The sequence below is a fragment of the Mustela nivalis genome, assembly GCF_964662115.1.
Source record: "Mustela nivalis genome assembly, chromosome: 14".
NCBI lineage: Eukaryota > Metazoa > Chordata > Mammalia > Carnivora > Mustelidae > Mustela > Mustela nivalis.
Window position 1 is genome coordinate 35,620,606 of NC_139033.1, and position 26,928 is coordinate 35,647,533.

Sequence of the window (26,928 nt, forward strand, 5' to 3'; positions counted from 1 at the left end):
TATGCTATGCATAATGGTTTTGAAACTCAGACATTAGGACTACATCGTGGGGACCATGCAAGTCCCCAGCAGCAGGTCTGGAAGTGGCCCAGACCCCCGTGCTTGGCTTAGAATGACGACTAGGAGAGGCACACAGACAGAGGAGGTTCAAATCAGAGCCCACAAGAGAAAACAATCTTCACTGATGAATCATTTATTTGGACAAGACAAAAATGTCTCCACATTGTTTCCTTTTATACAGAAAGTGGAACATTTCAAATATATTAGGTTTTCTCTTTTTCAGCAGGATTCATTTCAATCTGGTTGCAGGAACTTCTTCTCATTTTAGGATTCACGTTTTAGCAACACATAAGCACCCATTACAGCCAAAAGGGCATACTGTAAAGAAAACAGTGGGAAATTACTCCGAACTCCACAAATTAGTTTGGTCTATAAACGTATTCAGATGAAGTCTGCTCAGGGCTAGACTGAGGACAGAATCCAAAGATGACCTCTTCCCTCCATGTGTGGTTCTCCAAACTAGCTGCTCAGTGCCACATTATGGTTTAAAACCCCCACATATACTGACGGACAAAGGATCAAGCACCCAATAAACCCAATAAATTCATCACTCATTCCTGTGTACGTTCCCTATTGTGTTTCAAGTGGTTTTAAAAAAATACAGGTACCATTTTTACTGAGCTTGAGAGAACATCATTACTGGGTTTATTGTACCACTTTTTTTGTATGTTTAAAGATTTCCGTGATAAAAAGCAACAAATACAGAGGTGGCATTTTAGAATACACTATAAACACAAAAGATGAAAGTAGCTATTTTAAATAACTGATTTAAGTGTTGATAATTTAAATGGTAATGTTAATTTTAGTTAACTACAAACATTCTGAAAAAAACAAAAAAACAAAAAAACAAAAACCACACCAGCAAAACACTTTAAACAGACTGCATCTTTACAGTGGCCCATGCAAAAGTTCCAATATATATACATTTTTAATGCAGACACACAAACACGTTCCTACCTTGAATTTTGGGTAGTCATTCATTATTATGGTGACCATACCAACATATGGTAAAAACCTAAATTGTAGGACGAAAAGCCAGAAATATGAAAATTGCTTGTAATATGATGGTGGCAGCATTTAAAAACACCCTAAATCAGCCTTAAGATGCAAATCTTCCTTGGGATTAGCCCTATTCGGGCTATAAGACTAACATTCATTCCTGCCTCAAAAGGCTCTCTTAATCAAAAGCATCACCATTAACAGCAGGACGATTTTTTAAGCAGGCACATGATTTCAACCAGAAATGCTGCCTGTCTTTGCCTGCTGCATTCACCATAGCAGAATTAAAATAATTAGTTGAGCCACTTGTACACATGGAACTGACAATGGCCATCAAGCTAGTTTTTAATTTTTTTAGTGCAGAAGTCATATTCAGACAGCCTATATAAAGACGGCTGTCAGGGAAAGCTTTCAAAATACGTGGAGAATTAGTTTGTAACTGGAAGAACCATCATCATTGATATTTCACGGGGCTTTTCAGATGTAACAAACAGGCTTATTGAACACAGATGTGAGTCCCATAATTTATACCCACACATGATGATGACTGCAGACACAGAAGGTCTGGGGCATAAGCTAGCCAATGAGTCTGCTGACAAAATTCATGTCAAGATGCGATCAGTGGGGGGCGCCTGGGTGGCTCAGTGGGTTAAGCATCTGCCTTCAGCTGAAGTAATGAGCTCAGAGTCCTGAGATGGAGCCCCAAACTGGGCTCCGTGCTCAGCAGGGAGTCTGCTTCTCCCTCTGCCTGCCCTGCCCCATGCTTGTGCTCTCACTCTCTCTGTTAAATAAACAAATAAATAACATCTAAAAAAAAAAAAAAAAAAAAAAAAAGATGCAATCAGCGGACCCAAGCCTTACCTAGCTAAGGGGAAACCAGGTAAGGCATCCTGTACCCATCAGTCCTATGTAAATCAGCAGCCCCAACTTCTCCTTTATACAAAGCTTGTCCTCCAGATGTCTACAAAATAGAGGACTGAGCAGCTGGAAGTCTCTCTCTTCTCCCCACAGATATGCCAGCATCGCAACGGAAGGAAGGAGTTAGAAGGTCAGCAGAGGGAGAAACGGGGTAGGAAGAGGCCTCAAACCACAGTCTAGTTGATAAAGCTAAATCTTACAAAATGATAACTGGGTTCTCCAGCCTCAAACAGCTTGTGGGATTTAATGAAAATTAAAAAAAAAAAAAAAAAAAAGGGCACCTCTAACAAGGGTTAAGCATAAGAAGGGGTCACCAGGAGAGGGGAAGAATTGTCTTTTTTGTTTTTTTTTAAATAAGAGCATACAGGCTCCTCTGCATCAGAGGTAGAATCGTTGGAACAATTATGCAAAGATGAATATGAAAAGTTTTATCACATAACTGTTTCTGGTAGAGAAAAAGAGGAAATAGTCTAACTGTCCACCAAAAGAAAACTGGTTAAGTTATGATTTTATGATTCTCAGTGGAACAACAGTAGGTAGCCACTTAAAAATACCTGGATGTAAAAAAAATAAATAAATAAAAATAAATACCTGGATGTAGATTTGACACAGAAATCTATTTCCAACTTCTTGTTGGGTGAAAACATAAAATAAAATTCTACTATGTAAAATTATATATGATATATGCACATATCTCTATAGGTACAGGGAATGTCTAGAATATTCCCTTGAGTGTTGAACAGTGATTATCTCTGGGAGGGTTTCCTGTAATGCTATCTGAAACCACAAATAACTTATCTCTAGGTGAAGATTTCTTTCAAAAATAGAGTTAAACCAATGATACAGATACCACACTTCTATCCAGTTTTAGATTTTAGGTCCTTAGTTCTGAGCAGTATTTCCACAGTAAATGCAGTGTGGAGTACAAACTGGGCTACTTACAACTCTCCTGGCATATAATATTTGTAACAAGCGATTCTATTATCCTATACACTTAGTTTCTTTTCTTTTTTTGGGGGGGGGGGGAGGAAGGGAGGGAAAGAGAGAAAGAGGCAGAGAATCCCAAGCAGGCTCCACAGTGAGAATCCCAGTGAAGGGCTCAATGTCACAATCCTGAGTCCATGACCTGAACTGAAACCAAGAGTTGGATGCTTAACCAACTGAGCCACCCGGGCGCCCTCTAGTTTCTCTGTTACTATCTTTCTGGTTTCTGAGTTTTTTTTTTTTTTTTTTTTTTTTTTAAGATTGTATTTATTTATTTGACAGAGAGAGATCACAAGTAGGCAGAGAGGCAAGCAGAGAGAGAGAGGAAGGGAAGTAGGCTCTCTGCTGAGTAGACAGCCCGATGCAGGGCTCGATCCCAGGACCGAGTCATGGGATCATGACCTGAGTCAAAGGCAGAAGCTTTAACCCACTGAGCCACCCCGGCGCCCCTAGTTTCTGAATCTTTATATGACTCCCATGTAAGTCAGTGCTCACCCTCTGGCCCTTCCCACCACATCCTTCTTCTCAAGCCAGTTCTGGCCCTCTTTGTACAAGCCTCTGTCGTCCACTTCATTATTGTCTCCTTTAGTCAGAAATTTGATGTCTCCATTATCTCTAGAAAGCAAAATAATGTCCTTTCACAAATGATTTTCAGCACGGCATCGCTAGGAAACAATTAGTCTACCCGGCATGTCACAGTCAGATACAGGCATTCAGACGATGACTGGATCTTTCCTGGTCTAGGTGATTGCTTACAGCTGACTATCCAACTAACGCAAGGGTCTACTGGCGATTCTGCAGACTCAAATTCCAAAATGCTCCTGTTACTCTGATAACCAAAAAGCAGGATCTGAGCACAAGGCTAATTCAAGTGCGGGCGCGCCCTCACCCTCCTCAAACTTCCTTCTCCTTGCCCAACGTAGAACGGTGGTGCATTACTTCCTTCAGCACTGAACAAAGTGGTATAAAATCTGGTTTGCAAAGAAACAGGATTCACAAATGGCATAAAATCAGCGTGGTAAAGAGACCCACGGGATTAATTTTAAACATTCTAAACCGGTGCTTACATAGCCTTGACACTAGAAACACAACATTACAGCATTACAGAGCTATAAAGGGGGTCTTCTTTCAATAAGACAAATGAAAAAAGGCACTAGTATAATTAGATAAAATATTAAAAGCCCACAAAGATTTGAAACCATGCCAAAAGGAGCAAGCTGATTTGCAGCTGCGGTTAGAAAGGAAATCAAGAAAATAAAACCCCAAGCAGTCACTCCCGCAACTCACACAAATTACAGAAAACCACCATTATTTCTTCAACTTTGAATAATTTCTCATCTGTAGAAATTATTTTTAAGTCAGCTGTCATGTTACGTGACACGTTACATGTGTATTTCTTTATCAGTCAGTTAACAAGTGGACATCAAGTCCCACCATGCCGTACCAAGAGCACGATACAAACAGAACAGGCCCATTCTGATGTTTACAGCAGAACAAAGTGACGATTTTAAGTATCAACTTCTTTGGGGAAGCCCTGCAAGCAGTGAATGGGATGGGAACCTAATACTGGAAATGTACAAATAGTGAAGGTATGCGCATGTGTACACACACACACACACACACACACACACACACACACAATGAGAAACACTCTGTTATTTAGAAAACACAAATACACACATCTCAGTTTAATTCCATTAACTCAGGCAGGTAAAAATGCCACACTAGGCTGCATGAGGTGAATGAATAACCCAGTCCATAGAGGGTAACACATCATCAGGTGACTGTACCCTCTCCTGGGAACTTAACACATTTGAGGTAGAAGTCATTGTTTCCAGTTCCCAAAAAGTGTCTTCGGAAGCCACTACTGGCATTTAACAGAAAGCAAGAGCATTTGTCGGGGGGCAGGGGAGTGAAGCAGGACACACAATGACTGAACCCTGGGCCGGGTCAGGGAAAGGGACGTGCCACCGTCCAGGGCTAAGGCTACCACTGCAAATGCCACTTTGTCCGAAGTGACACGGAGAAACAGGCAGCTTTCTGCATTTCAGAAGCGTCCTCACATTGTCATAATCCTCAGCTGCGATGGGAGTGGACTTTCTCAGACTCCTTCAGATAACTGTTACGCTCTCGTACACGCCACCTCCCACTGTGCAGCCACTCAAGTTACTGGGTGCTTCCAGAAACACCTGTCCGTTCGGTTCTCATAATCGCCCTGTGAGTCACGGTGGGAAATGATAATGTTATCATGCCCTTGCAGACTGGGTAAAGTAGCGGGTCCAAAGTCACCCAATTAGTAAATGGCAGGACTGGGAGCGTAACCCAGAGCGTCTGCTACTTTCCAATCAACCATGAAAATTGGCTTCCGAAATTGAGTCACTAAATTCCACACCTGAAACTAATAACACACTGTATGTTGACTAACTGGAAAACTGGAATTTAAGTAAAAACTTGAGGAAGAAAAAATGGGGGAAAAAAAGTTTGATCAGTACTAAAGGAATGAATGAGTGAATGAATGAATGAATGAATGAATAAATCTGGCTACCAAAATTTACAAAACACCACCAAAAAGAAGTCAAACCACCTTACTTTTCATGAACTTTGATCACTCTGTGAACTATTGGAATGTCTCGTCCTTCGACTTTAAAAACCACGATTTCACCAGCTCTAATAGGGTCTTCCCGGAAGTTTGTCAGGAACAGAAGGTCGCCCCTATGAAAGGCCGGCTCCATACTGCCACTGGGAAGAAATGCAAAATCACAACCAATTAGCCTGGATTCACAGGGGGAACTTTCAATTCATGAAGAATACAAAAGTAAACATATTAGTGAAAGTCTCAACCTGCATGAATCATCGGGCAGGTCTGGGAGCTATCAACCAAGCCACAGTGGTTCCCTTCTGACTGCTCACGATGATGACATCAAGCGAGAAAGGAAATGATTTCTCCTTAGATTAAGTATGAAAAGGAGAGCAGCAAGCCCCTCTTATACTTTGCATTATGTAGACAAAGAACCAGGTATAATGTGAACTCTTTGAGGTGAAAGCTGCCAATTTTTAGCCTCAAAAAAAAAAAAAGTCTTACATCTATAAATACATTAGTATTTTCATTCTGAAGTGTAGACTTAGAAAGCTGGTTGATACTCTAGGGCAATTCTTGCGTTTCATGGTTCATCCTCAACACCTAAGAGGTGGGCAATCCCATTCAAGGAAGAGAAAGAAACAAATGAACGCCTTGGGAGAGTGATCTATATGCAAACCAAGCTGAGGGTTGGGATAAAATTCAAACCCAACTCTTGGGACTCCAGCCCTCATCCTTCAGACCATATTCTACAGAAAACCGAATTTTAACAAATGTTGACTGCTTTAGATGTGGAGGTCAATAAATCATCCCACATGGTACTAGTTTAAACCCATGCCAAAAATCACCAATGGATTCAAAGTGAACTATAATCTAGTAGAAGCTGAAATTATTAAAAAAGAATTCATTTTCCATATGCTCATGCTTTGCCTTAAAGCATGAGAAAATAAATAAGACCCAAAATATTGCAGTATAGGGGCAGTATGATCAAAAACCAGCAAGAAGTTTGTTGAGGGCAAGACTCAGGGAGGAAGAATCAGACTAGTGAGTGCTTTAAAGGAAAATGTGAGTTCGTAACGGGAGCAGCTCAGAAAGTTGGCCCTCCTGTCTGTCCCGCGTCTGGGCCACCTTAAACTTGTCAGCACACACAGATCAGCAAAGAGGAACATAGTAGAGACTGGCCTGTCACTAAGTACTTGCTGGGGTGTTTATTTTTAATTGAAACCAGTGACACTAAGATTCATAATAGATCTAGCATTCAAAAATAGGAAATCTGAATAAAACACATAGAGCTAGAAATATAAATGACTAGGAGGGAAAGAAAGCAAACAATTAAGAACCACAGCTAGAATAAGAACCTTCTGGATAAGTCTCAGGCAGAAGGGTATACAGTGTGTCGTCAAAAGTCATTATTGTGTCCCATGAGAAAAGTACTGCTTTGAAATTTTTCACTAATAACAACTTATGCTTGCTTTCCTCATGGGCCAGGGATTTCCCAAAGGTCAGTGTTCCCCAAGGTCGCGTATCTCTCATGATGTCAACTGTTTATGTTGACAAACCAATGTGCTTTAGAACTATAAAGGATGCTTTAAAAAAAAAAAAAAAAAGTCTCTACAGACAGCAATGTTACAACAGTCTCTGTATATAAGTGTGTCTCAGTGACTTAAGGAAAACCAGAACACCTGGGATTTGGTTTTGGCTCTGTGGAAAGTACTGCAAGATGCGAGTGGTCTGGCCTTCATGGGCTTCGGGCTCTTTTTTATTTGTTAAGTGAGATGGCCCATCACAATCAGAGATTTTTTTTTTTTTTAAGATTTCATTTATTTATTTGACAGAGAGAAAGATCACAAGTAGGCAGAGAGGCAGGCAGAGAGAGGGGGGAAGCAGGCTCCCCGCTGAGCAGAGAGCCCAATGTGGGACCCGATCCCAGGACCCTGAGATCATGACCTGAGCCGAAGGCAGCGGCCTAACCCACTGAGCCACCCAGGAACTCCTCAATCAGAGATTTTTAATTTCTTTGTTTTTTCTTTAAAATTTTATTTCTTTATTTCAGAGAGGGAGAGAGAACATGAGTGGGGTAAGGGGCAGAGGGAAAAGCGGAGTCCCCGCTGAGCAGGGAGCCCAGTGCAGGACTCCAACCCAGAACCCTGAGCTCATGACCCAAGCCGAAGGAAGACGGCTTAACTGACTGAGCCACCCAGGCACCCCAGAGGTGTTTAATTTCTTTAAAAAAAAAAAAAAAAAAAAAGCCTTAAAATCCTTCCTTCAAATAAGGTCTCACCAGGATGCACCCCCATATACAATACATACAAATGGAGTCGCCATAACCAAAGCAAGGCTGAGGTGTCTAGAATCCACGTGCTTGATCCCTGTCTCCCTCCTAACCTAACCCCTGGATCCCAGGGCACCCCTAGAGCAGTAGGAACACCAGCGAATCAGAAACCCGTATGCTCTCCTGAGGCCCCTCAGCTTATGAAAGCCTAAAAAAAAGAAAAGCATGAAAAAAAGCATGAAAGAATAGGCCCCTTGGCCAGTCATGCGAGGGCAACCAGGTGAAGCCAGCGTCCTGGCTGAAGGCCCACAACATGGTAGCAGAGGCCGTAGAGCGACAACGACGCGCTGGCCTCGGCTCCCGCACAGACCAGCGGCGACTCTGACCTGGTCACTGCTACCTATAAAACACACGGGCTCCATTCCCACCCACAGCCAGGCGCAATGGTCTGGGACACACTGGACAGGTAGCCTCTTGAACTACCTAAGGGCTCCCAAGTGTGATTTTTAAAATTTCAAATGGACTACGCTGTCCCCTTGCAGGACTGTACAGCTGTATATAGTTTACTAAAGTATTAGCTTTTCTAAAATGCACATCGTGCGCTCTAGAAGGGAGCAGCCACCTACAAGAGCGCTGCGGGAGAAGCTTAAAACTGCCGGGCACACTGTGAGGCACTGCGGAGGGCCACCTTGCAGACTGTCGGGGACAAAGAAAACCAAATCAGTTTTAAATCACAGTTTCAAACTACTGATGTTTAAAGTCAATTTGTACACACATAATCGCGTAGGATTGTTATTTCAGGTGCATTAGAGCATTAAAACACAAGAGCAAATACACTGTGTTAGTATGCACACGAAAAGCGCTCCGAAGTGTGCTGAGAAAGAGGAGGTGTTTTAACAAAGGGCAGAAGGAAATGAAAACAGTATCAATGAAGAACATTCTAATACTCCACCCAGTGAAAACACGGAGTGTTGGCTGTCACGCAGGCTTTCACTCAGGCAACGCTGCTCCTCTGTCACGGGGCAGAGCTCCACAGCAGCGCCACAGCAGCTAGACCGTGTGCGGAACCTACCTCAACACCACCACAATTGGGCTCTCGCTGCCAGTGAGGACAATCAAGCCTTTCCAGATCATGAGCGCAGAAGACACGATCATGGCAAAGTTTAAAACCTGGTAATAGAGCTGGAACGAGAAAGGCCAGACCCAAAGTGAAAACCAGTAAGAGGACAGGCCCGAACCCGAAGCTGGCCCGAACCTGAGCCAGTTCACAAAAAAGCAAAACAAAACAAAAGGCTAAACTGTGATTTTAGGATATTAAACTAATTCACACAAACTCAAATAGTATTTCAACTTCCATCCATGGCATGAGCCATCCGTATATTGTCTCCCTTTCAATGAGCAATGAGAGAAAAACCCCAAAGCAATCCATGGAACCTACTTTGTTAAAGCCTAAATAAGATTCTACTCACCTGACTGGGATTTCCCAGACCCTTCAACCCTGAAGAGTCCCATTATTCAAGTTCTAGCCGGAGGGCCTCCTGCTCTGGAGAGTGCCCATCAGACCTGAGAGCCTGATGCACGCAGTGTGGTTTACCTAGAGCTGCTCCTTAGCCCCCTGGCCAAAGGGGCCTCAAAGGAGGCCTCACGGTCCTATAGTGCTTAGCAATGAGCTGTTCTGCGCTTAAGATTACATTTCAAAGTGAACAAAAAACTTTAAACACCTGGATATTTAAATTTTCCATAAATGTTTTAGGAAGTAAGAAGCAAACACTATGTGGTTAAGAACACAGGCAGAAAGCCACACAAGATGGTATCGAGTTCCACGCTGGCCTTGCTCCTCCTTAGACCATGGAGTTAAGATCCACGGGGCTTGTCCCGCCAAAGCTCAAGGCTCTTCCTTGCTGACAGCGGCCAGCCATACCCAACCCCTGGTGACTACAGAGGGGAAGCAACACGTGCCCACATCCCAACACCCTGTATCGGACTATAGCTGGATCATTGGGCTAGATGTCTCCGGTCTTCCAAGGGGCTTTAGGGACAAAAGTCACTGTACCTGCTACTACTTGGAATGTGAGGGCATCTGCCCTTAGTGCCCTCCAGGATGGCTCCTTACTCTAGTACTTGCCTCAATCTTCTCACCCTTGTCCTGGGTGATCCGAAGAGCCATGCAGATGGCCTACCCAGCAGTCCGGTGTCTCAGTTCCTAGACATCCTCATCTCCAACGTCCTTCTCCCACCTGAACCAACCACTCACAACAACAGACCTGGAACTGAAAGTGCTCGGTCCCGGTGTCTCTAACTCAACGATCCCCTCTACCTGCCCATGTACACCTGCTCTGCTGCCATATGTGCTCGCCTACATGGCAGGACTTTTGTCACCACCACCCCCCCAATTCGTTCTACACATTCTACCTTCTGAACATTTCTGGAGTCTGTTCCGTTCTCTCTCCCACTGGCACCAGTCTCATCCAAGCCACCAGCAGAGCCCATGGGGACCAGTCTCCTGACGGCCACGCACACCTGTTCTGAGGCACTCTCCGCACTACGCTCTCCACGCACTCGCAAATGTGCCTCTGGCCATCTGATCATCTCTGTGCTCTGTTTCAATTGTCCCTCGATCGATTCCCTCCAACTGCAGCCTGCTGCTTTGAGGATGAATATGGTCTACAGCCCTGTCTGGTACATATCCCTCCTCCCTAGCTTCAGCCGGTGAAGCTCACAGCACTCCACAAAGTGGATGCCACAAAGTGGCATCTATCAGTGCTTCAGAGAGCACGTGCTCCTATCCACTCCGGATCTACACCTGGCTTTTTGCCCAGAGGCTCTCTCCCTCGACTCCTCAGCATACCTAATGCTCACTCATCTTAAGTCCTACTTTCAGCACCAAATCCCCAGGGAAGCCCTCCCTGACCCACTAAACTAGAAGTCAGCAAACTTTCTATTAAGGACCACATAATAAGTATTTTACACGCCACACAGTCTCTGTTGAAATCACTCAACCCTTTCATTGTAGTGAAAAGCAACTAAAGACAACATGTAAAAGAATTAGTAGGTCAGTGTTCCAATAAAACTTTATTTATTAAAACAGATGGTGGGGGGTGGTGCCTGGATGGCTCCGTTGGTTAAGTGTCTGACTCTTGATTTTTGCTCAGGAACGCGAGATTATCACATCAGGAACGTGAGACTGAGCCCTGCACTGGCCTCACGCTGGGCATGGAGCCTGGGAGAGATTTTCTCTCTCCCCTCTGTTCCTCCCCCAATCCCCTACTGGTGGGCTGGAATTTGCTATTCTCTGCTGTAGACCAGCCTGGGTCCTCCTGTTATATATTCTCTCTGCATTCTGTACTTCTTTGTACCATCTGTATAATAACTATCATAATTACACATATCATTTCTAATGTGTCTTTTACATTAGACTATATGTTCCACAAAGGCAAAGATCATTTTGGCCTTGTACCAAAATGCAGGTGTACCTCCAATATTCAATACAGGTCTGGCAAAAAGTAAGTACTCAATTCGTTGAATAAATAGTGAGAAAATAAACATTTTGTAATATATGGTGGGCACAAACAATTAGTAAGAAATACACTAAAATCCCCAAAACAACAAAAGAATCAAAAGCTTAAAACTATTAATTTTCCAAAGAAATACAAGTGGTGAATAAACAAAGTGCTCAAACCCAATCCTGCCTCCGCCCTCTCCTCTTCTTTTTTATGCCTAGCAAATTTCAAGTTTGGGGGTATTTCTGTTTGTTTGGTTTTTTTAATGCTAATACTTGGTGCTGGCCCAGGATGCACTGCGGTGAGTAGGCAAATGGACAGTCATTCTGAGAGCCATCTGGCACTTGTAACACGAGGTTACTTTCAGTCCAGTAGTCCTGCTTTAGGAATTCAGTCTACAAGAAACGCAGGCAGGGAATCATGGTCCAATAATATGCGTTAGGGTCCTATTTCTAGTAACAGAGAAAAGGAAATAAGTGAGCAACAACAGAGAAATGATGGAGTAAAATAATGGCAGGTTACGGCACCATTTAAAACAGAAGTATAGGCTACAGAAGAAGCTCCACAAACTGCAAAACAGTTTGTAAAACAGACACAAGGAGTTGCCCTCAAGGTTAACAGAGGCCATCTCAGCATGGCGGAATTACGAGTGATTGAATTTTCTTCTTCTTCTTTTTTTAAGATTTTATTTATTTATTTGACAGAGATCACAAGTAGGCAGAGAGGCAGGCAAAGAAAGAGGGAGAAGCAGGCTCCCTGCCAAGCAGAGAGCCCGATGTGGGGCTCGATCCCAGGACCCTGGGATCATGACCTGAGCCGAAGCCAGAGGCTTAATCCACTGAGCCACCCAGGCGCCCCTGAATTTTCTTCTTTAAATTATTCTCTATTCTTTAAAATTTCTGTGATGGGCATGGATTAATTTCAAAGTCTGGGGAAAATAAATGTTTAAAGGAATTTGACAGAATATTAGATGACTGTTAAAATAATTACTTTGAAGAGTGTGACAAAACAGAAACACACAGTCTGACGCGGCAGCGAGGTAGGAAAAGCAGAGCTCATATTGCTCCTGCTACACGTCTGTGAAATTATTCAGTCCAGGTTTATGGAGGAAACAACTGCGAGTAGGGACATAAAAATGAATTAAAATAACCATGAAAAGGTACGCCTGGGTGGCTCAGTTGGTTAAGCAACTGCCTTTGGGTCAGGTCATGATCTCAGGGTCCTAGGATCAAGTCCTGCCTTGTGTTCCCTGCTCAGCTGGAAGCCTGCTTCTCCCTCTGTCCCTCACCCCTGCTCATGCTCACTCTCTCTCTCCGGCTTTCTCTCTCTCTCCAATAAATAAATAAAAATTTTTTAAAAACCGTGAAGATATTCTGATGTAATAATTGAAAAGACGGTAAATTTAATTCAAAATTAAAGTTACACACCATTAAAAAAAAACTTTTTGGCTACCGTGCCAATAGCAAATTATGAAATTATCACTAAGTACCCAGAAGACAAGGAAACTGGAGTGCCAAGTGGAGACTGTTAAAGCACTGGGCTATAATACATTACATTATTGCTTCCGAAGTAAAATTTGCCTTGGAAGGCACATAGGTCGAAAGTAGCTCACATTAGAAAACTTCTCCACCTGCCCTGCCTGATTTGAAGAACTTGATAAATAAATGTTGTTTCATTATGAATTACAGATCTGACTAGGAAAGCCCCAAGCCACAGTTTTATTTTATTTCATTTTTTAAAAAGATTGTATTTATTTATTTGACAGACAGAGATTACAAGTAGTCAGAGAGGCAGGCAGAGAGAGAGAGGAGGAAGCAGGCTCCCTGCTGAGCAGAAAGCCGGATGCGGGATCTATCCCAGGACCCTGGGATCATAACCTAAGCCCAAGGCAGAGGCTTTAACCCATTGAGCCACTCAGGCGCCCCCAAGCCACAGTTTTATGATTTTGGGTCCTGGGTCCTGGGATCGAGCCCCGCATCCGGCTCTCCGCTCAGCAGGGGGAGCCTGCTTCCTCCTCTCCCTCTGCCTCCCACTCTGCCTACTTGTGCTCTCTATCCCTCTGTCAAATAAATAAAAAAAATATTTTTTAAAAAATAAAATAAAATAAAATTCTGGGATCCAGAAATATAATTTTGGTTGAACTACTGCCAAACTGACTGTGATGTAAGAAATACACCACCACGTTTCATTGGTGCCTTTTGTTTGTCCATCGTCACCTACCAACTTTCTAAGCTTGTTGATTCACAGCCAAAGCAAAAGTTCAGAAGCAGGCCCACACTCAGTCTTTGTCCACCAAAGATGAAAACAGCCAATGTCTGAGAGTTTCAAACAAACAGTTCAGACCCGATATTCTGGCCGACAAAGCAGCAGAAATGCCAGGAGCTGTCTGTCTTCCTTCCTCTCTTCCTCGCTGCAGAAACAAAGAGTCCCTGTTTTTGCATGTGGCTCTTGCCTTACTTTATAGCAAGCTGGGGCAGCAGAGAAAGGAGATCCCACTTCCAACCGGCAGAGCACGCATGCCTGACAAGGTGTCAGAGAATGCTATTTTGGAGGGAAAAAGAAAAAGAAACAAAAGGACAAAGCTTAAAAGGAAAGAAAAAAGTATCAGGAGGATGCAGATTTGAGCTTCCACATTTTAATCAGAAAACCAGCAAAACATAGACAATGCAATAGCTTCTGACAAGCCTTATCACCAAGAGTGGGAATATGCAAATCTTTCAAAAGGCAAACTAGTTTAGGAATTGAGACATTCATCAGAAGGCCTTCTCTGAGAGTCTGCAATTATAACCACCAGTAATTAGTACCAGTTTTAGAGACATTTTAAAAACCTAGCCAATTAAGTCTAGAGTTTAAATAAAGCTCTATTTTCTGGAGGATTTTCTTGGGAACAGCATCAGTGCTCAGGGAATTTGCTGTTGGTTTTTCAAGCTGGTGATAATCACTGCCACAACTCATCTTAATCACAGAAACTCCTAACAGCTCATCAGCTGTGCACACCTAGAAACAACCAAACTCTAAATGACAGTTTAGACTTGGTGACTTGAGTCACCAAACTCTCCCACACTGCTGCGCTAGTATGAAATTCTATTTGGAAAACAAAACAAAACAAAACCCATATGTCCACAGGCATAAGTTGTGTTCTGCCATAGGCATCATCCCACTCCACAGTATAGCGGCAAAAATGACAGGATGTGTCAAAATCATAAGAATTTGCACCACTTTCTTTTTAAGTGTTTTTGTTTGTTTTAGAGAGAGGGAGAGAGCATGAGGGGGTGAAGAGAAGGGGAGAAGTAAAGGATGAGGAAGAGAGAAAATCTTAAGCAGGCTCCACACCCATTGGGAAGCCCCATGCGGGGCTCCATCTGGGGACTCTGACCTGAGCCTAAATCAAGAGTTGAACACTTAACCCACTGGGCCATCCAGGATGCCCTATACCATTTTCGAAGACAATCAAACTTACCAATAGGATGGTTCCATTTTTCTTAGCATAATTTATTGTTTAAATCAATAGAAGTATTAGGATCCGTTAGGATCTATCATGCCCTACAGGTCCCCTAAATTCTCTATCTAGAAGCTTAAGCCATCACATTTTTCCTGACTGAGCGGGCTTCCTTTCTAGTCCCTACTCACTCTTGCCTTATATTGAAGACTCAAAGCGATGCTGGCCAAGGAGCTGGCCAGGGAGCTGACCAAGGAGAGAGCAGGAAGTTTTCCTCTGAGGTCACAGAAGAGTGTGAAATCAACCCCAGGTGCCCAGAGACCCCCACGTTAACTGCTTCCTATTTCCAAGATGCAGCCAGATGACAGAATCTAAGGGACGCCTTCTGGGGCCCCCTGTAGATCACTGAATCAGTCAAACGACTGAGCACCCCCAGTGAGATCGCCAGGCACAAGGAGCTTTATGTAGTCCCGACGCATGGTGGGGAGCACACTTCCCAGAATGGGAAGAAATCACTTTGAGAGGCACTACTGGACAGTGTCCACTGTCAGAAAGTGCCTTCCTTTCGCCTGCCTTCCGCCCCTTCCATCCGCAGGGCAGCCTTCCTCGGGGTGTCAGGCCTCCAGAGCCTCAGAGAGAAATCTATTTCCTCTTCCAGAAGCTGGCCCTTCAAACCCGTGCAGACAGCGGTCACTCACGACCGAGTCGCCTCTCCCGGCTTTCCCAACCACATGTGACATCCGTAGGACTAGTCTCCCGTCGTCTTCTCCTTCCTGACCACCCTCCCCTCACTGCGCTCTTGTTAAGTGCAAGACAGCGCACACCCCTGCCCACACGTGGGTTTGCGCAGATTTGAACCCACGGCCTCGGAGAGCCGGTGGAGGAGCCTGGGGGCGCCGTCAGCCCCAGTCGCTGTCCTTGCCGGAGCCCTGCCCAGAAAGCCGCGACTCCCCGCCGTCGCAGCCCGTTCTCGCTCCCGGCGCGCCCACCCCGCGGGCCTCCCTTACCTGGCGCTTGTTCATCTTCCTCAGGTCCCCGAAGATGTCCCAGCCGGACGCCGGGAGATGCGTCCCCACGGAGCCCGCGCGCACCATGGCGGGCTTTCCAAGGGCCGAGACGGCCCGCCGCTCCGGGTGTCACAGACAGCTGCGGAGCCCCGGCCAGCCCCGGCCCCCGCCTACCGGCCGCCTGTCCGTGCGGATCACGTGACCGGCAGCTCGCTCGGGCGTCTGGGAATGGTAGTCCTCTGCGAGTCTTGGGCACTGGTCCATCAGGAGGGAACTGGGAAGAAAACTACCACTCCCAGAATGCCACGGGACGAGAGATTCGTCCAGTGAAGCCCCAGGGCTTCTAGGGAGGGCAGCGACGGGACTGAGGAGCCGTGTCCGACCCTTCCCAGGGAACTTGGGAGAGAGGGTGATCTTGCATATCGCAGGGACTACTCGGGGAAGTGACTGTTCGAGAGGAACTGAATTCCTCTAGACTCTGGTCAGGCGCCAAGAGGACACCTAAAGCTTTGCTGCATTCACCTATCCGTGTATCTTAGCCATTGGATGACTGCGCCGAGAGGAGGCGGGGCCTCTACTCTGGCCGCCGGCGGGGCTGAATCTGGGAGGAGCCTAAAGAACAAGGCTAGCGGACCGGGCTTAGAAGAGGCGGGATTTTTGAAGTCTCCGAGTTATACGCTCTGCAAGAAGTAGTACGATTTCTTTTTTTCAAGGTTACTTATTTACTTTTTTTTCTTTTAAGATTATTTATTTTTTTGATGGAGACACAGCAAGAGAGGGAACACAACCAGGGGGACTGGGAGAGGGAGAATAGGCTTCCCCATGCCGGGCTCCGTCCCAGGACCCTGGGATGATGACCTGAGCCTAAAGCAGATTTTTAACGACTGAGCCACCCAGGCGCCCCAAGAAGTAGTAAGTTTTGAATGCAAGGAAGCATCCTTGTATCCTCTTGGCCATAGTTGTGTTGCAATAAATATTAATTGAATGAATAAATAGCCATGAAATTTTATACACGAAGAAACAGGCACAGAAGGTCTAAAGGACATGGCCAAAAGTTAAGGGTCAGGGTCTGAAATAGAACTCAGATTTTACACTTTGCAACTGTAGATTAGCTGGACCATTCATTCACTCGGTTGTGCATTATTTATTTCATTCATTTATTCACAAATCTTTCAGAAGCATCTACTATGCACCTGGCCTTTTTCTAGGCACTTAAACATCAGTGAACAAAATAAGGAAAGATGCCTGCCCTCATTAAACTTACATTCTGTACATTTTAACAGAAGTAGATATAATAAATGAGTAAATTATACCTTGAGGGTAGTGGTGCTTTGGAAATAAGAAAAGCGAATAAGAGGAATGAGCTGCTCTGGGGGTAAGGGGCAGATTGCAATTTAAAATATCCCAGAGGCCTCAGGGTGACTCAGTCAGTTAAGCATCAGACTCTTGATTTTTGGCTCAGGTAATGATCTCAGGTCATGAGATCCAGCCCAGAGTAGGGCTTTGCGCTCAGTCAGTGCAGAGCCTGCTTGGGATTCTCATTCTTCCTCTCCCTCTGCCCTCCCCCCTGCTCACACTCAATAAATAAGTAAATAATTAAATAAATAAAATCTTTTTAAAAATCTTAAAAAACAAGAGTTTATTTATTTGTTTGACAAAGAGAGTGCACACAAGCACACAAGCATGGGGAGTGGCAGGCAGAGGGAAAGGGAAATAAGGTTCCCCTGTGAGCAGGGAGCCTGATGTAGGGCTTTATGTGGGGCTTGACTCGGGGCTTGATGCCAGGACTTGGAATCATGACCTGAACTGAAGGCAGATATTTAACGTACTGAGCCACCTCGATGCCCCTTAAAAAATCTTTAATTAAAAAACAGTAAGTGACAATAAGTAAAATATCCTAGAAACTAACTCACTATAAAGCTAACGAAAGGTAAACTTTGGGACCCTTTACCTGCAAAGGCTCCTTCCAGGGACCTGGAAAAGAAAATGGCCATATAGTCTTGTAAAATTTTCAAAAGCTAGGTATTTGAATTGCTATTGGTTGAATCTTGTTTCTTTGCATTCTAACCTCCCCTCCATCATACTTTCTGTTGGAGGGACAAGGAGTATTTTGAAGATCCACCTGAGGAGAAGTTGAGTTAAAGATACATTTAGTTTGGGTTAAGTAGATATATTTATGTGGTTCATGGTCATTCCCTGTCATCCTGGTGTAGGAATGGTCTTAGCACTAGGCTCTTAAAAACAGGGGAAGAGGCCCTTTGAAGAAGGAGACAAAGCAGAAGGTGTGATACCCAACCAGCCATCCTGCTAGCCTACCCCTGGCTAAGGGCAGGGTCCTCCACATTCAACATCCACGGCCCACCACGTATGAGGTTGTGACAGGCTGATCTCGGACATCCCTCGGGAATCAACTCTTGAGGCTACCTGGCCCCTAGTCTTGTCTACTTGTCTTGTTCTTACAAAGGAAGTCATTAAAGTCAAGTGAGGTCTCAAAGTACCACCAAGGAGCCCAAAGTCTCCAACCGTACCTACCGACTGGGGCTCAGCTTTGTCTCTTTGTCTGTTCTCAGCTCCTTTTCACCATCTCCAGCAGCGCTGTGATATCAAATACAAGATCTTAGCTCCGGGGTGCTTATTTCTTTCAAAGACTGAGGAGAAAGAGTGGAGTTTAATTACTGTAGACTCTTCTGCCAGTATCTGGGGAGATCTAGTTTAGTGCCAGAAATCAACCAATCCTCTGCTGGGTATTGATTCTGGAGCTATCTTTGATTTACTGCGTATCTTAAACCAGAACATAGCATTGCTTTATTTACCCTTTTTCCATGGAGAAATAAGCATACTAATTTTCTGATTGAAATCCCCCAAACACAGGCTGATGCCATACACCCTCCCTTCCCTCAAGTGCCATAGTCAGAAATAAAACTTTAAGAAATCTCCTATACCACAATTGGTCCACTCTCGTAATTACTGATTTGTCTGCTCCACTGAGCACTAGGAATCCAGAGTGAATAAGACACAGTTCTTAAGTCCATTTGAAGCTGTTAATGTGCAGGACAGGATTATCACACGGGGTAACAGGTGAATGGGGGTGGGGCATAATAAAAAGTACGCATTCTAATTTAGAACCCTCTTAGCACATCTGGATAGCCCTTGTGAGTGGGGTAAGGAATGGTTACATTTTCCCCATATTTACTTTGCATCAGATAAATGTTTCTTTACACTTACTATCAATTACAAAAGCTGTACTTTACGGAAGATGGAAAATAAGCCTTGGCACTGATAAGTAGCTTGCCCAGTGTCACAGAGCTAAGAAAAGACAGCCAGAACTCGAATCTGGATCTGCCCAATCCAAACTTACGGTCTCATTCCCTACACCACACTGTCTCTCCTCTGTTCTTTTCCGCTCTTCGAAGCCCCTGGGACTGCATGAGCAGACACAGTTCCAGGTGGGAATTTCAACTTTCAGTTTCTAAGTTCAAGCCACTGCCTGCAGACCAATGGTATCAGAAACCATCATGAACACGGCAGAATCTTGGGATCCTGGTCTACTTGAGCGGGATGGAGAGAGGTAGGACTCATTCTTAACTGGAGCCCAAACAGGAAGACATCAGATGGGATGACTTGGAATTTGGTCGGCTCCAGCAGGAACACTGGAGCTCGTCTGGCTGGGCACAGATGAGTCATTCATGTCAGATCTGAGTCAGAAACACCTGCTTCATGGTGTCCAAACACCAACATTCTGAGCAGCTCCGTGCCTTTGCCGTGCACTGCAGCTGTGCAAGGATACGCCTCAGAAGAGCTGCCTGTTCCTCAGGGACGTCGCCATCGGAGCGTGGAAATCTGGCTGCCTCTCCGTCCTCCTCTGTCTATCTCCCACCTGCTGCCCACGAGCTCTTGTCAAAACAAGCCGTTTCTCCAGCTGCCGCCTCTTCTAACCCACCCAGCCCTTCTGATGATTTCCCTGTGCCTTAGAGCTGTTATAACCACGCAGGAGGGATTTTATACAAAGTGTCAGGAAAAGTTAACAGGGAGAGGGAAGGAAGATGACATTCGCTAACCGAAAATGCTCATTTCAGTCTATGTCCCATGCTACTTGGCTGTTATGTGAGAGTCAAGAGCTTTTAATACTTGGCTTCTCAGTTTAACACTATTAAAAAAAAAAAAAAGAAGAAGAAGAAGAAGAAGTTAGGAGGACATTTTCTTACACTTGCTCCATCCGTGAAGCTCAGTACTTTCTGCAAGAGTTTGATGGACACCGGAAGATAATTCCTGTTGCTGGGCACCCCGGAACAAGATTCGGGAGATCTGTGCTGTCCTTGCTGCGCCCAGGCATGGCAGTAGGACCTCGAACCTCCCAGCTTCCTCCTTGGCCCTCAGTTTCCTCGTCTGTAGAAATAAAGGCGTGGCCTCTCATGTTCTAGGGCAGGTATAAATTTCACAGTCATGGCCCCCAGGGAGCAAAATGTAACTATCTTTTCCTAGAGCTTAAAAAGTTATATTAAAAGAACGTCCGGCTCTTGGTTTCGGCTCAGGTTGTGATCTCATGGGTCGTGGGATTGAGTCCGGCATCGGGCTCTGAACTCACTGCTTGAGGATTCTCTCCCTCTGCCCCTCCCCCTTCTTCTCTCTCTCTCAAATAAATAAGTAAATAAATCTAAAAGAAAAAAAGAAGAAAGTTATATTAAAACCCCCTTCTGTCTGGTTTGCAGCAACTTAATATAGTCACTTTCAGTTTTAAAACTGGGTCAATTTGAGAGTATTTAAATATTCTTCCCTCCCCTTCCCTTTCCACCCCAATGGCAACTGAGTTAAGAGACAAATCCTGACTTTCAGGGGCTGTTGTTTGCCTCTGCTTCTCCCTCTTGATCTGTCTCCCTCCTGTTCTAGCATCCTTGACAATGTAGTTTGTCAGATCCGGTCCTTGGATGTGAACTCTTCCACTGCTGAGTCACTGGCTTCTTCCTCGCCGCCTCTTCATTGAGGTGCCCGAAGTCCTATCACGGCCTCAGTCTTCAGATACACACGCTATCACCTCAAACGCCAGACTTTGGGGGTCTACTAGTTCTGCTCTGTGGGTCCTTTCTTGGCTTGCTTCCTGAGTCTTTCTGACTCACAAGTGAGTTTTGGTATCTCGCTCAAAATCATTTGGCCTTGAAACCCTCCATCCTCTGCTATTCTGTTATCTTCCGTGATCACTGTGGCCCACGGGACACTGGCAAGGTGCTCAGAGGTCCAGCCGATGCACTTCCACTCTGGAATTACCAATCTTAGAAACCAGCTGTATCTTTTATACCTCACTCCACCTTCAGGACCCTGCTGGAAGGGGGAAAGCAGAGTCAGCTCTTGGAATCTATACCGGATCGGCTCTAACTTTCCTCTCCATGCGCGGGCTTAGAGTCTTCAAAGGGATTCAAAAAAAAAAAAAAAAATAGAAAGCATCCCCATTCTTTTTGTTCTTACATCTGGATGGTACCTTTGACCTCAGAAGTCAAGAATTCACCACCTTAGTCTCAGATTCTGAAGTGACCCCTTATTCCCCAAAGTGGGTAATTCATCTTTAACTATATATGATATGTTGGGGCAAAGACAGATCTTGGGATACAAAAGAAGAGACTAAGAAGTAGGACATGGACAGAATGGCTAAAGTTAGCAGCTCAAGAAACAACAGGTGTTGGCGAGGATGCAGAGAAAGGGGAACGCTCGTGCACTGTCGGTGGGAATGCAAGCTGGTGCAGCCACTCTGGAAAACAGCATCGAGGCTCCTCAAATATTTAAAAATAGAACTATCCTATCAGCAATTGCACTACTAGGTATTTATCCAAAGGATACAAAAATACAGATTTGAAGGGACACACAAAAGAATACTTGCTTGCATGGCATTTCATGGTAGGAAGGAGAGAGAGAGAGAGAGAGAGAGAGAGAGAGAGACAATAAATAAGAAAATATAAATAATTAGGATAATTTTAGACATCGCATAATGTTATGAATGATGAGGAGCCAGCCCTGCCATCTAAATCTCAGGAAGATTTAGAATCTGTTTTTATGTCTACCCTCTGGAGCAGGACACCTCTGGGGCATGGCCACTCCTGGGAGACAGCTCAGGTCAGTATAGGTACAGACCCGTGTCCAAGCAAGACCTTAGCTTCTAAGAACAGGTTATGGAGACAGGCAGAGGGCCAGGAGCAAGCCCTGTGTTCCAACAGGATCCCGATCCTGGCCACAGGTCCTGGCAGGTTCCCAGCCACCGTGGGCCGGCCTCAGTGCCCATCCCGTTGTGGCATGAGTGGTCCCTTCCAGCTGTGGGCACCATATGCAGTTTGCACAGAAAGTCTTTCCCTCTTATCTGAGTCTACAGGCAGTCATGTTTCCTCGGGAATCACACAAGAAGAGACAACAGAAAAGAGAGGAAGACCCAGTGGGCTGACAGGGCAGGATAGAGCTGAGAGAGGAAGAGCCCCAACCACGTTTAAGTTCCATGTTCCAGACGTCCCCTCATTCCTGTCCTGGGCTCCATGATACCTTGGGTATTTTTTTTTTTAATCACAAAATCCCCTTGTGGTTTAACCTGGGTAAAACTAGGTTTCTGCCACCAGTTACCAATAAAAGTCTTACCCAATACAGAACATTCTTATGACAGTATAGGTAGACTCAGGTGGAAATGGGGAGAATGGGAAGAAGGTGCTGGCTTCCGTGCCCGAAGGAAGTGGTAGACTGTCAGCCTTCCCCCCGGACTCTCTCTCCCCACAGAGGCTCTCCGCAGCCAAAAAGCAAGAAGCGTTCTGCGCTCAAGAGCCAACTCACTCAGAGCTGGAGAATTGGTCGCAGAACAGATGCTGTGTGGAATGCTGCTTAATTTCATTAGCAATCTTGCATTTGCCAAAATATGTTTTTGCCAGAAGTGCCAGCACATCAGAGTTGTGCATTTGTTAAAATTGAATGCAATCCCAGGGAGCCCGGGAGAAGGTCACTGGCCACTGCACAGACTGTCCCCCAACTCCCCACAGCAAGGAAAGAACACACTGGGCCCCACAAGCTCGGGGTTTCCCGGGAGCCTGCTGTCCCTCACTGAGCTGGGTCTGCCATGGTGATGGCTTGCCACAGATGGATGAGAGCCTAGCAGGCTCGGTCAGGCTCAGCGGGGCCCCAATCTAGCAGCCAGCAGCTGCGGGAAGAGGGGAGGCATTACCTGCCCAGCTTCATGGATAGAAAGGAAAGGAATCACTTAATTCTCGGGAGGGGGAGGGATTGGGGAGGATTCTAACTGGTTTGAGAGCTATGCCAGCCCCTGAGGCCAGGAGTAATGGGAACTATCACTGTAGCCCCCTGGAGAGCCCCGTGATTGGGAGGCTGCAGTGGGAGAGGGGCTGTTCTCCAAAGAGATACAGTGTCCCCAATAGACAGAAGAGGTTCCAGGCAGAACCAGAGGACAGACATTTACTCTGTAGGAGTCCCTGCATTCTGCAAAAGAGGAGGCAGAGGCTGAGCGAGTAGATGGCTTCTCAGTGCTTATTTAACGAGAAAAGAGCAGATCCCAGATTGAAAAGAACCGACATGGTCTGGGTACATTACATTTCGAGTCCAGGCATGGAGACAAAGTTGTGACAACTAGTTTGACTTTAGGGCAGAATATTTGAAAGCAGGATCACCTTGGAGATTTGGAATTTTTCCTTAAGAACCCATTACTCATGAAATAGCCCCTTTCCTATGGGAGATGCTCAAAAGCATTGGATTTCACAACCTGGCAGCGTGTTATTTTCTCTTTCTTCTCAACCTCTCCTTGTCTCCTTGCTAGAGTTTGCAGTGCCATGCATGGGGCTCGACTCAAGCCTCAGAGCTTCCCAGGTCGGGGGCAATCAGGACAGCAAGCCCAATCCTACATCTCCTGTGGACTCTCAGTCCGAGGGGCAAGCGGGACTCTGAGACAGGAGTGAGCAGAATCTACCGTAAACCCTGCTTTGCAGGTTAAACACCCAGGGACGGTGCCTCCAACCAGAGGGGCAGCAGTGGTCTCCACCGTGCACGGCTCAGCAGGGGCCAGTTCTGTCCGCCGCTGTAGGGTGCAGAGCCTCCACTTCACTGTGGGGCAGCTCCAGCTCGAGTTTCTCAACAGGGAAGACCTTGGCGTGGTCTGACCTTATCCTCCTACAGGGGTGCCCTCCCCCTCTTCCTTTGTCTCTTCCCCATGCCTGTGCCCTGGGCACCCTCAGCCTCCATGCTGTCCTCTGGCTACCCAGACCTTCCCTTTCTACCCAGCCCAGGCTCAGAAGGAACACAGCCTGCCCTTTCCAGCCCTGGCCTTTCTCCCATCCCCCAGGCTCCCGAGATCACCCCAAAGAACAGATGATGGAAAACCCAGACAGCAGAAAGGCATTTTCCTGGTCCAGGAAGGTTTTGGTTAGCAAAATATAATGAACATCAAAATGCTAAGAAAATCAGCTAGAAGCACTTGCATTTTGATGGATATGGCAAACTCTATATTCAGAGATAAATCTTGCAATACAGCGCGCTGAATTTGGTTTTTAATTTAATGCACAGTTGAACTGTCAGGAAAGCAAAGAAATTCCTCAGAGAGCAGAAATGACGATAAAGCTTGAACTCAGAGGGCAAGCGATACAATGGCTGATATTTTTTTCACCCCGGTGGCCTGGAGCTTGGACTTTAACGGGCACATACACAGGGGACAGGAATATCCAAATATGCTTTTCCAAAATCTTTTTGAAAAACACACATTCAAATACATAATGAGAACATTGCAAAGTTTCATTTTACTGGTTAATGAGAGAACCAGCAGAATGACAAAGCAAGTTTAAGGGAAGACAGAAGAAACTCCTGTGCGTGTGGATAGATAAGTGACAGGTAGGATAGGTAGATAAAAGGTCCGGTTGCGATTTCTAAATTGTACTTGTAAATGGCTTAATATCCTGCAGGACGAAAAAGGTTGCAACTTTCATCTGATTATTTATTTAAAAGATTTATTTATTTGAGAGAGAGTGCAGATGGGGGGGGCAGGGGAGGAGGGATAGAGGGAGGCAGAGTCCGGGCAGACTCCCAGCTGAGCGCAGAGCCCCGACAAGCTGGATCCCAGGGCCCTGAGATCACGACCTGAGCTAAAACCAAGAGACGCTTAACCAACTGCACCACCGAGGTGCCCCACGTCAGAACTTTAGTATTATCTCCTTTACCAGATCAAAATCTTCTGCATCTCACCAGCAAGTATTTTTATGAACATCTAACTTGACAGAGTTGTAAATTCTTGGGTTTCTAATCAGTAGAAAATAGTAAAAGGAACAAAGACGCATTCCCCTATCCAGAGAGTCAGATGACCTTGATGAAATACAATGCCCTAAAATGACAGTGACGTGAGGCACGTTCACTGGTGGCCTCGTCGTACTAGATGCAGAGACATGGATTTTCAGGTAGAACGCTCCGGGCTTGACCTAGGTTGCGTGGCGTGTCCAGTCATATCCTGGTTTAAAAATAAGAAAACGGAGGACATACTTTTGTCCCACCTGTGTGAATCACTCCATGGCTGCAAAATGTGAGAAGACTCCATAAAAGTAAAACAGTTGACTGAAAGGATTTTTATTTGTTTACAGTGGCGCTCTCAGAAGGATCACAGATAGCTCAGAAACATAGGAAACAGTTCCTAACCTCATCAGTAACCAGGGAGGAAATACAGCCAGAACTGGCAATGGGATTCTCTGCGGCCGAAATGGATAATTTAAAAGTCTTGCAGGACAAGGAGGGATGAAGAGGTGGGGTAACAGAAGCTCTCAAGGACTGTGGGGCAGAGGGAACGTTGGCGCAGTTCTTTCGAAAGAAAGCGGCACGGGCTAGCACAACTGCTGTGCACACTTTGTGAGGCAGCAAGGCCAGAATGTCTCAGGTATGTCTGGGATGTGCATATGCATGCAAGTTCATTGTTGCATTATTCAGAATAACAAGAATTCAAGCAACCAAAATGTCCCTCCACAGGAAAACAGACAAATAAATGGCATTGTATTCAAACAGTGAAATATTAAATATAAACAAATAGTGAATTATGCTCAAGTGTACTGTGCAGGGAGGCATGCATGCTTTTCGGTTTAAAACTCGAAAGTGAAATAAGAGAGGGACATTGAGACACACGTTTACCTCTGAGCAAAGTGTGGGGCCCCTGGGAGATCCAAGGGCTGGAGCAGTCAGTGTTTTATTTCTTAAAATGTTTGGTGGCCACATGGGTTTTTGTTGTTGTTGTTGTTGTTGTTTTTAACTTTAAAAGTACATAATAGGGACGTCTGGGTGTCTCAGTTGGTTAAGCATCTGCCTTCAGCTCAGGTCATGATCCCAGCGTCCTGGGATCGAGTCCCACATCGCGCTCTTTGCTGGGCAGGGAGCCTGCTTCTCCCTCTTCCTCTGCCTGTCATTTTGTCTGCCTGTGCTCACTCTCTCTCCTTCTCTCTCTCTGTCAAATAAATAAATAAAAGCTTTTTTAACAAAATAAATAAAAGTACATGATAGGGGTGCCTGGGTAACACAGTCAGTTCCATGTCCAATTCTTGATCTCAGCTCAATCTCCATCTCAGAGTTGTGAGTTCAAGCCCCGAGCTGGGCTCCATGCTGGGTGTGGAGCCTACTTAAAGAATAAAAGTTTAAAAAAGGGTACGTCATACACACTTTTGAGGACACAATGTATTTCATACACATACACATTTTAAGGTAAAAAACGAGCACGAAAATAAGCCAAGGGAGGCAGAGTGAGGTAGCAGAACTTTCCAGATGCCCTTTAAATCATCTGGGGAAACGCTGAACACCTGCCACGCACCCGGAAGGATGGTGCAGAGCAGACTTTCCGCTCTCCTCCGCCCTCCCCTCCCCCCCTGCCCCACCAGCACCCTCTAGCGGATGAGGAGAAAAGCCACTGAGGTCCCCAACCCCTCCCTGCCCCTGCTGTCTTTGCAACTCAGGCCGGAAACTTTTGCCCCCTGGACTTGCTCTGTTCTTTGAATATTTCTGCTGTGGTGCTCGCTTCGGCAGCACATATACTAAAATTGAATATTTCTGCTGTGATTCCTTTCTCCGCCTAACTAGACATCCGAGGGTTGGGTCTATGCCTTACATTTCTTCAGTGACTAGAAGGCCTGTATAAATACATAATTCAGGGACAATTTTACAAATGTTTCTCCCCGAAT

At 45.3% G+C, this 26,928-nt stretch overlaps 1 protein-coding gene across 1 annotated transcript; it reads right to left on the reverse strand.

Annotated features, from left to right (window-relative positions):
* Positions 1–177: 177 nt before the first annotated feature.
* On the reverse strand, positions 178–15,987 carry SEC11C (SEC11 homolog C, signal peptidase complex subunit). Its single transcript, XM_082698982.1, has 6 exons — positions 15,758–15,987; positions 8,884–8,993; positions 5,551–5,700; positions 3,457–3,576; positions 1,018–1,075; positions 178–378 (listed from the first exon to the last, which is right to left on the reverse strand). The coding sequence occupies exons 1-6, from the start codon at positions 15,842–15,844 to the stop codon at positions 325–327; spliced, it is 579 nt and encodes a 192-aa protein (XP_082555108.1). The 5' UTR covers positions 15,845–15,987; the 3' UTR covers positions 178–324.
* Between the last annotated feature and the right edge of the window lie 10,941 nt (positions 15,988–26,928).